The sequence below is a fragment of the Diaphorina citri genome, unplaced genomic scaffold, assembly GCF_000475195.1.
Source record: "Diaphorina citri unplaced genomic scaffold, Diaci psyllid genome assembly version 1.1 scaffold1250, whole genome shotgun sequence".
Taxonomy (NCBI): Eukaryota; Metazoa; Arthropoda; class Insecta; order Hemiptera; family Psyllidae; genus Diaphorina; species Diaphorina citri.
Window position 1 is genome coordinate 80,657 of NW_007378679.1, and position 11,020 is coordinate 91,676.

The window sequence follows — 11,020 nt, forward strand, 5'->3', positions numbered from 1 at the left end:
GAGAAAAAAAGGAAAGTCGAATAAAGAGATCTACTTTGGACCTTATTAACAAAGTATTCAAGAAGTTTTGTCTCTCATTTCATTATTCAACATATTTTCAGTCAGAGAAAGCGACATTTATGACACAAGTTAACGTGTGATCACATAAAATACCAGCTGTAGGCGGAAAACACAGAGGGAAAAGACACATAGGAAAATCCCACAGGGGAAAAGACACATAGGAAAATCCCACAGGGGAAAAAGGCACACTAGAAAATCCCACAAAAAAGGGAGACAAGAAGAGGCAGAAAGGCATGTGAGTATTGGGAGCCATATGACAATCGCAACTTGTGTCTCCCCATGGGCTAATTAGATTCAACACGCTATGGTCTGCCACTGTAAAGTATGTCTTTGACAACCTCACTAATTCATAGACGTAACTCCTCACCTCTTGTTTCTAATTTCCTATTCCTCTTCTGGTGCTGGTCTTTGACCTGCCTCGGTAGTGTAGGAGTCAAGACGTAAACAGAAGGGCGTGAAAATCCTTGCCGAGGTATGGCATTTTATTCTCAAGATTATTGAAGAATTTGACAGTATAAAATAGTAAGAGCAGTAACTAACTGCTGGATTAAAGGGACTCTTTAGTCCTAGGCCGGCCACTCACTATCAGGTAGAACTGACAGGCGGACCTGATCAGGTGTACCAGTCAGGTCTACCTGATACTTTAGTGCAGCCTAGAACGTGAGAGTGGAGGGGATAACAAATAAATTAAAACCGGGGAAAAACAACAGAGGGAAAAATTGACAAAAAAAGGGAAACAACACACAGAAAGTTACGCGAATTATACATACGTTGTAAATAAACATAAAGAATGTAGAAGAACGAACACGATATTATGTACAGCAAAATTCATACAAAAACCGTACAAAATATACAGGGATTTTATTAACAGTACGAGTATACGTATAATCGACCAATTCCCTATTTCTATGTAATATCCCTAGTCCCTATAATATACATGATTTGAAGGAGAAAAAAACGCTTTATTAAAAAAAAAGCAGGATTTTTTAAAGGAGGTTTTCCACTATATTTTTAAGTATACAAAAAAAGGAGGAAAAATAGAAATTCTACTCTATAAAAAACAATTAAATTTATGTGGTGAGGTTCCTAAAGCGGGGTATAGATTTTAGGACCATGTTAAAACCCAGGAAAATAGATAGTTAGATACCTACAGTGAAATAATATGTTTCCTTAGCGTTAGAACCGCGCTCTACTATGTGTGAAAAAACCACAACAAAAATATACAATAGTGCAAAAAAAAAAACAACAACAATAACACCAAAACGAAGTGCTTCTTCAAGTCCAATGAAAAAAATAATAGAAAATAACAGTAAAGAGTCGATAAAATAATAAAAGTGTCTGCTCCGAATTCACAGGTGTAAGCAATTCCTGGAAGAATGAAAGCTGCAATGGAAATCAAAGCTGTAATAATCATCTGGATCTCTTGGACATGATCAATAGCATAGAAAAATAATACACACCACAAAAATAAAAATGCAAATTGTATACAAAGTGGTGAAAGCTGTAAAGAAATAAGAAAGTATAATAAAATAAAATAAAGGGGAAAAAAGAAAGAAATATGCCGCCTTAGTTAATTTACAATACATTTATCGAAGGCGAAGTTTTGGTAACTTTGTGATGTGAAGCTCCAAATCAACCTAATTTTCATCACATTATCCCAAATTTCCCTGTGACGGGCTCTAGCAAAATCATTATAGGTACTCCCAAAAATTTCCCTATACCGTGCTTGAGATACTCTCCGATAGGTATTTCTTCTATTTGCATAATTTCTTTCTTTATATTCGATTGGCACAAAAAAGGAAATTAAAAATGAATAAATAATTAAAAAGATAAATGAAATAAACAAAAGAACAATCATCACAACATGGAATACTTCACGCTAACGGAATGAGATACCATCAACCTCTATATTGAACTGCGCCTGGGCTCATCAATCTACTCACACCAATTCTCACTTTTTTGGTCGCCACCCTCCACCGGTTGGTTTTATTTCGAAACAAAGGCCCCGACCCCTGATGGTGGCCCTTCTGGGAGAGCCTTTGCGACAGTTGACGGCTCATGCTGGTCGGCTCCTTTTTGAGTTCGGTCTAAGAAAGGGCGGGTTATTAATTTATAATGGATTTGTTTACTTCTGTCTTACTGCTATATTTTATTTTTATTATTTAATTTATATTTATACAGTTGGCTAACACTAAAAAGTCCCATTATGCCAACAGTTTAAACAAGTCAAACAGGCCTATATCTCTTTTCCTTACTATTTATTGTTAAAAAAAAATACACCCAATAAACGAGACTTTGTTGAAACTGCTGGCAAACAAAAAGGTCCAGTTAACGGGACGCTAATTTTGGTTGCAAAAACTCGCTATTAATGGTCATATGCCGATTTTTCCTCAAATAACGTTAAAGAGTTCAGAATTCGCAGTTCAGAATTCGCTATTAACTGTCATATACCAAAGTGAATAGCCCGCGTTAACACTCACCACAAGATTGAGCAAGGACCCGGATTCGAACCAAAGCACATAGTAGAGGAAAATGAGTATCAGGGGCTCTGCAAAGGAAGGCCATTCCACATCTGAGATATGAATCAGGCGCGGATCATCGCAGTTAGTTTCCACCAGGGGCGTCAGGCCGTAATACCTGTCGAAACCGTATGAACATGGGAGAAGGGGAAGACGAGGAATCCCTGATCAAAACTAAAGAATGGGCTCCTACAGAATCATATGGACCTTTGATCAGAGTCAATGGTGCATCGCTTTAGAACACAAAGCATTCCTCTTGATTTTCAAGCAGATTTTTTTCAGGGCAGATATGACTGATTATGTTACTTGATACTTACACCATGGCTGAAGGAAGTGACCATAGGGGGGCATCACCAGGAGAACAATTTGAAACGCTATCTGAGCAATGGTCATGAGAACACTTATCAGGACTACCAGCTTCATAAAGAACCCAGTGTGTCCTGGAACCAAAACAGCAATTCCATTAACGAAGGAACTCAGAAACTACCAATAAGAGAGAGAACACCAGATTTTCCGGTTGGGTGGAAAAGCTCACTAAGTGAGAATCCTTCCATAAAAGCCTTCTCTCTTGGCTTCCAGGACGATAAGATCTCAGCAATTACAGTTTCCTCTATCAAACCTCTTAAAAAGAGTTCCTTCGGGACGAGAAGTTCACACAGCAGATGAAACGTGTTTCATCAAAATCGGACCATTCGTTTGTGAGTTATCGCGGACCAACGTTTCGCTTCGTTCGATGAATTAGGTGAGACGTACCTTTCATGTATTCCTACAGTTTACCCCAGAAATACTGTGACAAACGAAATTCGGAATAGGTACATACACAGAGATCTAAATATGTACAAGTAAAAATTCAAGGTTAATTCGTAATTGAAGATCAATTGAACATCTGAACGACGCAAAAGGAAATAAGACATGCATGCATCCTAAAACTATTAGACTTATAGAAGATTTTTTGAACATTCAAAGGAATTAATATATACGTAGGGTTATAATGAAAGGAAAAGTACAGGAAAAAACCCCCCAAATAATGACTGTCAAAGTGCCAATAATAACTGTTAAAGGAAGTCCATACACAATGCACGCAGGAGATATTTCTAGGCATTTATTTCAGAAGATTAATGTCTTAAATCAGATGAAATTAATAAAAAAAAAATAAAAGAAATCCTTGAAACTACAAGTATGCCCCCCAAAGCTCCCCATTCGGTTAGCAAAAGTCGTACCCCTAAAGTACGCTGAAAAAGCTACCGCATTCCGTTAAAAAGGTAGCATAGGTAAATAGCTACCCATCAAATTCGAGCGAAAACTCCAAAATTATCCGCAAGCTCCCGCATTCTGTTAGAAAAAAAATCATCATACCCACCAAAGTCGAAAAAACCATCGCATTCCGTTAAAAAAGTTAGCATAGGTAGCCCACTAAATTAGAGCGAAAACTCCAAGATTAAACGCAAGCTCCCCATTCGGTTAGAAAAAGTCGTCGCACCCACCAAAGTACGACGAAAAAACCACCGCATTCCGCTAAAAAAGTTAGCAAAGGTGGTCCACCAAATTAGAGCGAAAACTTCAAAATTAAGCTCCCCATTCTGTTAGAAAAAATCTTCGCACCCACCAAAGTACGACGAAAACCCCACCGCATTCCACTAAAAAAGTTAGGAAAAGGAAGCCCACCAAATTAGAGCGAAAACCTCACTCAAGTGCGATCGGGAAAAAGGTACATACGGGCGTTTTTTATTCCACCAAATTAGAGCGAAAACTTCAAAATTAAGCTCCCCATTCTGTTAGAAAAAATCTTCGTACCCACTAAAGTAGGCCGTAAAAAAAGTTAGGAAAAGGAAGCCCACCAAATTAGAGCGAAAACCTCACTCAAGTGCGATCGGGAAAAAGGTACATACGGGCGTTTTTTCGTGGGGAGGTGAAGAGGCAATCCTAGCACCTATGTTTTCATTGAGTTTTATATTATTAGAGCGGACCTTTAGTGCAGCATAGTCTGGCTGGGGGACGTTAAACAGGGAGTAGATCAGCTTAGTCTAGCTGGAGGGACTTAAACAGGGAGGAAGCCAGCCTAAAATTTCAATTGCTAAAGAAATAGCAAAGGTTGATTGCGAAGGGCATCCACTCGTAATTTTTTTTTGTAGCCAAAAAAAACCAATTGCCATATGGGGGCATCACGAGGAGAACAATTTGAAACGCTATCTGAGCAATGGTCATGAGAACACTTATCAGGACTACCAACTTCATGAAGAACCCAGTGTGTCCTGGAACCAAAACAGCAATTCCATTAACGAAGGAACTCAGAAACTACCAATAAGAGAGAGAACACCAGATTTATTTAGTGCAGCCTAGAACGTGAGAGGGGAGGGGATAACAAATAAATTAAAACCGGGGAAAAACAACAGAGGGAAAAATTGACAAAAAAAAAGGAAAAAACACACGGAAAGTTACGCGAATTATACATACGTTGTAAATAAACATAAAGAATGTAGAAGAACAAACACGATATTATGTACAGCAAAATTCATACAAAAACGTCCCTCTATCAAACCTCTTAAAAAGAGTTCCTTCGGGACGAGAAGTTCACACAGCAGATGAAACGTCTTTCATCAAAATCGGACCATTCGTTTGTGAGTTATCGCGGACCAACGTTTCGCTTCGTTCGATCAATTAGGTGAGACGTACCTTTCATGGACCTGGGCTCCGGGGCAGGCACCACAGGTAGATAGAGTAACAGCACCAAATATAGTCCAGTGAGGGCATTGTGTCGCAGACATATACCTGTGAACAAAAAACAAATTACCATTAGACTAGCTTTGAATAGGTACTTAACACTCCTTGTATGTATGAGTATGAACATATCGAGATGGTCTAACCATTTCATTTTCTAAAGGGATTTCGCCAGAGAAAAAAAGGAAAGTCGAATAAAGAGATCTACTTTGGACCTTGTTAACAAAGTATTCAAGAAGCTAGCTACATAACGCGACATCAAGACGCTACATGAAGTTTTGTGATAAACAATGTTGTTTTGTTTCTCATTTCATTATTCAACATATTTTCAGTCAGAGAAAGCGACATTTATGACACAAGTTAACGTGCGATCACATAAAATACCAGCTGTAGGCGGAAAACACAGAGGGAAAAGACACATAGGAAAATCCCACAGGGGAAAAAGGCACACTAGAAAATCCCACAAAAAAAAGGGAGACAAGAGGTGGCAGAAAGGCATGTGAGTATTGGGAGCCATATGACAATCGCAACTTGTGTCTCCCCATGGGCTAATTAGATTCAACACGCTATGGTCTGCCACTGTAAAGTATGTCTTTGACAACCTCACTAATTCATAGACGTAACTCCTCACCTCTTGTTTCTAATTTGTATCAGATAAATAGATAGAATAGATTTCCCATGGTATTTCCATGTGATAGTACATAAATGAGGTTTCACGTCACTGTGTATAATTACCAAGGTCTTTAGGATAATACATAATTTTCCTCCATTCGGCAACAAGCTACCCCCTCCTAACAATTATCTTTCCAAGCCTGAGTGGGTCCGGAAAAATCCGGCAGTACCCGACTGCCCAGATGGTCACACATCCGGATACCGTACCAATGTTTAACTTTAGTTATCTATTGGAAAAATTGGTACATTCATTATTATAAATAATTACATACTTGAAAAAGGAGAACCAAAATGTATTAATATTTACAGAACTTCAAAATTATGGTTTATTAGTAAATTAAATGCCCACATGTTTCGGAGGGCCTCCCTCCTTCTTCAGGGCTTCACAGACCACTTAAACAACGAGGTACACAGAACACAGAAAAACACTAATAAACCATAATTTTGAAGTCCTGAAAAAAAAGTATTAATAAAAAAAAAAAAATAATAATAATACATTTTGGTTCTCCTTTTCAAGTTGATAAAGTCTGCTGAAACCCTCCAAGAGATTAATAAAATTATATAGGTTGTTTATTTTTTTCCTTTTCTGGGGTTTCTAACTTAAATTTGGAATTGTACCTACAAAATTACCCACTCTGTAGGTATAACTTTAGAAGGAACTTCCAACTTTCTGTCACCAGAGGAAAGATGCCTCAAAGCTTACCTCGCGACCCAGCCACGCGGGGGTATCTTGTTTCTAATTTCCTATTCCTCTTCTGGTGCTGGTCTTTGACCTGCCTCGGTGGTGTAAGAGTCAAGACGTAAAGAGGAGGGCGTGAAAATCCTTGCCGAGGTATGGCATTTTATTCTCAGTATTATTGAAGAATTTGACAGTATAAAATAGTAAGAGCAGTAACTAACTGCTGGATTAAAAGGACTCTTTAATCCTAGGCCGGCCACTCACTATCAGGTAGACCTCACAGACGGACCTGATCAGGTGTACCTGTCAGGTCTACCTGCTAGTGAGTGGCTGGCCCTATTCGAACAAAGCTGTGTTTTCATGAAAGAGCTCCTCCAAGAGAACCCTGCCACTTAAAATACCACAAAAAGTATATACACATTGGGCACTAATATTAATGGTCTTCCTTTGACTTCTATTTCTTTTCTTCTTTGTTCTGTCAGGCGTCTTTAAAAGAAAACGGAGAACTCTCACAAGAGGTTAAATCTCCTGCTGAGACCTCACTACCACGTGACGTTCCATTACTCCCTCTCCTCGGAAAAAAAACACTGGGAATGAAAGTCTTTGTAAATCTGAAATATAAATTAACTTTCCAATCCAACATGCTATCTGTCTAATAAAAGACGACCTCAGCGGCTTATCAAATGAGGACAAAATTACGTGCCTCGGCTGGGATTGAACCCACGCCCTCTTCATGCTCCGAGTTGGTGAAACTCACCAATCCCACTAGTCATTCGAAAAATAGCCTTCCTCTTAGAATGCTTTTGACTCTTTCGAGTCGCTCAATAATAGCGATTGTTTGCAACCAAGCGTCCCGTTAACTGAGCTCTTTAACGTTATTGACGGAACGCTAATTTTGGTTGCAAAAACTCTCTATTAACATGTCGCTTTTGGAATTCGAAACGCAGTCTCTCCTGGCTGCGAAGTCAGTGTCTTAGCCAACACTACTACTGTTGTTGTTGTTGTTGTAGCGGCTTTAGCTTTCGCCGAATGGCAATAGCAGAATAAAGAAAAGATGTCTTTTTGTATCTGCTATACATTATGTGACATGTATGTCTGATTGAAATAACCTTTTGATATGAACCGCTCCCGGAATCTTGACTCTTCAAAGCATGTAATCATCTTGCTGAATCAGGGGATCTCAAACTTTGCTTAGTCATCAAGTTATACTTTGCGTGGTCTTAGTCAAGTTATGACTTTGCCTACCCAAGATACCAATTCGAACACCCAAGAACCAAGATTTCAAAAAAAAAAGAGGTTTGATAGAGGGAACTGTAAATACTGAGGTCTTATCGTCCCGAAATTGAAAAGAGGAGGTCAGGAAAGGAGATTAAAAAAACAGAGGTTTGGTAGAAGGAACTGACACTACTGGGGTCTTATCGTCCCGAAATTTAAGAGAGGAGGACAGGATAGGAGAAAGTCAGCCGTTCTAAGAACGAAACTTATCCCTTCAGGATAAAATCTGCCCCGGGCGGGAATCGAACCAGCGATCTAGCGCTTACAAGACAAATATGCTTCCCTCCAAGCTATAACTGGGCGGGATTCAAGATTGGTATGGTAATAAAATCGCAGTTTTACCTTCTTTGGAAGTCATATAGCCCAGGTTGTGAACTACTGATCTTATTGAATCAATGGTCAATGACATCATACCTACCATGGTATTTCCATGTGATAGTACATAAATGAGGTTTCACGTCACTGTATATAATTACCAAGGTCTTTAGGATAATAGGTACATGATTAATAAAATTACATAGGTTGTTTATTTTTTTCCTTTTCTGGGGTTTCTAACTTAGATTTGGAATTGTACCTACAAAATTACCCACTCTGTGGATATAACTTTAGAAGGAACTTCCAACTTTCTGTCACCAGAGGAAAGATGCCTCAAAGCTTACCTCGCGACCCAGCCACGCGGGGGTATCAAAGTCTGCGTCCACTGCATCTGATATACATAGAGACACACCAAATGTATCGTCACGGGCAGCAGCAGGATTCTGCACAGGTAGGCGAAACCTCTGCCCAGATCCCGATAGGTGGCCCACCATGTAGCACAGGCGAGGAATGTGACGAAATAGACAGCGCCCGGGATGGAAGGCCGCAACACACCCGCCAGACAGAGAACAAACAGGACCAGGTATTTACCTGAGGGGAGAGAGAGGAGTTTGAATTGTGAAATATTATTGAAGACATTATCTGGCTCCATATCAACTTTTTGCGATAACACTACCCTAATAAGTAATAAAATTATAAGACTTCCTTGTTATCAAATTCAAAGTACAGAGCTAGTTAGCTTGGAGAGTAGTACTTTTGCCTTGTATATTTACCTGAGGGGAGAGAGAGGAGTTTGAATTTTGAAATATTATTGAAGACTTTGTCAAGCTCCATATCAACTTTTTGCGATAACACTACCCTTATAAGTAATAAGATTATAAGACTTCCTTGTTATCAAATTCAAAGTACAGAGCTAGTTAGCTTGGAGAGTAGTACTTTTGCCTTGTAATCGTTAGGTCGCGGGTTCGATTCCTGCCCGGGACGAACTTTACCCTAAACAGATAAAGTTCGTTATTGGTTCTCCCTCTCTCTTCGATTTCAGTACGATAAGAAAAACTATCAATGTTTTGACTCACGGGTCTCTCGTGTAAATCTAGGCACTGTGAGCTAATTAAGGATAGGTGGTAAATACTTACCCAGAATAATATGCAAAGAGAAAAACTTCCTATCCGCTCCGTTAGCGATTTCAGTACGATAAGAAAAACTATCAATGTTTTGACTCACGGGTCTCTCGTGTAAATATAGGCACTGTGAGCTAATTAAGGATAGGTGGTAAATACTTACCCAGAATAATATGCAAAGAGAAAAACTTCCTATCCGCTCCGTTAGCTTCTGCAGCACCCTGTATAGGTTCGGGTGAGTTACTCAACACGGAGAGCAATCGGGCGTCCTCGGTCGTGCTCGGCTCATCCGAATTTAGCCGATCCAGTATAGTCTGTATGCTGATGGAGCCAATGAGCATGATTATCTCGGGCAGCATATTGAGGATAGCGTCTAGAACAGGCAGCTTGTCGTAGCGAATGAACCCGATGTAGCGGAACGTTTGTTCCATTGATGAACCTGAGGGACAACACATGAAGATATAAGACAATGTTGCAGTGCACATAGTCTGGCTGGGGGACGTTAAACAGGGAGTAGATCAGCTTAGCCTAGCTGGGGGGACTTAAACAGGGAGGAACCCAGCCTAAAATGCTAAAGAAATAGCAAAGGTTGATTGCGAAGGGCATCCACTCGTTTTTTTTTTTTTTTTTTTTTTTTTTTTTTTTTTTTTTTAAAAAAAAAATCGGATACTTTGAGCAACACGAAGGAAGTGACTAGTGCGGAATCTTGTACCCATCTCATCCTTATGGGAAAGCTTTAAACCGAATACACATTACATACACTACGACAAGTCTCCCAATTAGGTTTTTCAACCTGGTTTTCGACAGATTGTTGCTCGTGTACGCGATATTTGTGCAAAAGTTGCGCAAAGTTCACTCGTTTGGCCCTCAAATTTGCGGAAAATATTGCGTACACACTACACACGCAACGATTTGTCGAAAGACCAAGGTTAAAGACATGTCCTAGCGAATATAGTTACACTTATCTGTCCACAAAGGTCTCATCTTCATTCTGCCATTGAATTCTATGCTATCCACCTTTAAATTTACGTGAGGATTTGAAGTGGAAGAGGAAGGTATTTGTAGATAAAGATAGCCTAGGCACATAGAGGTCGATACCGTAGCATGGTGAACTCCAAGTGAGACAACGCCCAAACTTCAGCATGGAGCATTCCTTCCATGGTAAACCCTTTCGACACCCACAGGAATAAAAAAAAATCACGGGATATTGTGTTCGCGGGCGGCCTAAATGTCGTCGGATACTTTGAGCAACACGGAGGAAGTACTATGACTAGTGCGGAATCCTGTACCCATCTCATCCTTATGGGCAAGCTTTAAACCGGATACACATTACACACACTACGACAAGTCTCCCAATTAGGTTTTCCAACCTGGTTTTCGACAGATCGTTGCTCGTGTACGCGATATTTGTGCAAAAGTTGCGCAAAGTTCACTCAAATTTGCGGAAAATATTGGATACTTTGAGCAACACGGAGGAAGTACTATGACTAGTGCGGAATCCTGTACCCATCTCATCCTTATGGGCGAGCTTTAAACCGGATACACATTACACACACTACGACAAGTCTCCCAATTAGGTTTTTCAACCTGGTTTTCGACAGATCGTTGCTCGTGTACGCGATATTTGTGCAAAAGTTGCGCAAAGTTCACTCAAATTTGCG

At 39.7% G+C, this 11,020-nt stretch overlaps 1 protein-coding gene across 1 annotated transcript; it reads right to left on the minus strand.

Moving 5' to 3' along the window:
- Nucleotides 1-407: 407 nt before the first annotated feature.
- On the minus strand, nt 408-9,818 carry LOC103514969 (piezo-type mechanosensitive ion channel component 1-like). Its single transcript, XM_017446444.2, has 5 exons — nt 9,523-9,818; nt 8,583-8,829; nt 2,541-2,697; nt 696-713; nt 408-473 (listed from the first exon to the last, which is right to left on the minus strand). Exons 1-5 carry the CDS (start codon nt 9,812-9,814, stop codon nt 408-410), a joined length of 780 nt encoding a protein of 259 aa, XP_017301933.2. The 5' UTR covers nt 9,815-9,818.
- Nucleotides 9,819-11,020: the final 1,202 nt, after the last annotated feature.

Coding starts and splice junctions, on each gene's coding strand:
- LOC103514969 (XM_017446444.2), bottom strand. CDS start 9,814: ATGTGTTGTCCCTCAGGTTCATCAATGGAACAAACGTTCCGCTACATC. Junction 8,830..9,522: donor CTCTTTGCATATTATTCTGG/GTAAGTATTTAC, acceptor CTCTCCCCTCAG/GTAAATACCTGGTCCTGTTT. Junction 2,698..8,582: donor CCGCGTGGCTGGGTCGCGAG/GTAAGCTTTGAG, acceptor CGGTTTCGACAG/GTATTACGGCCTGACGCCCC.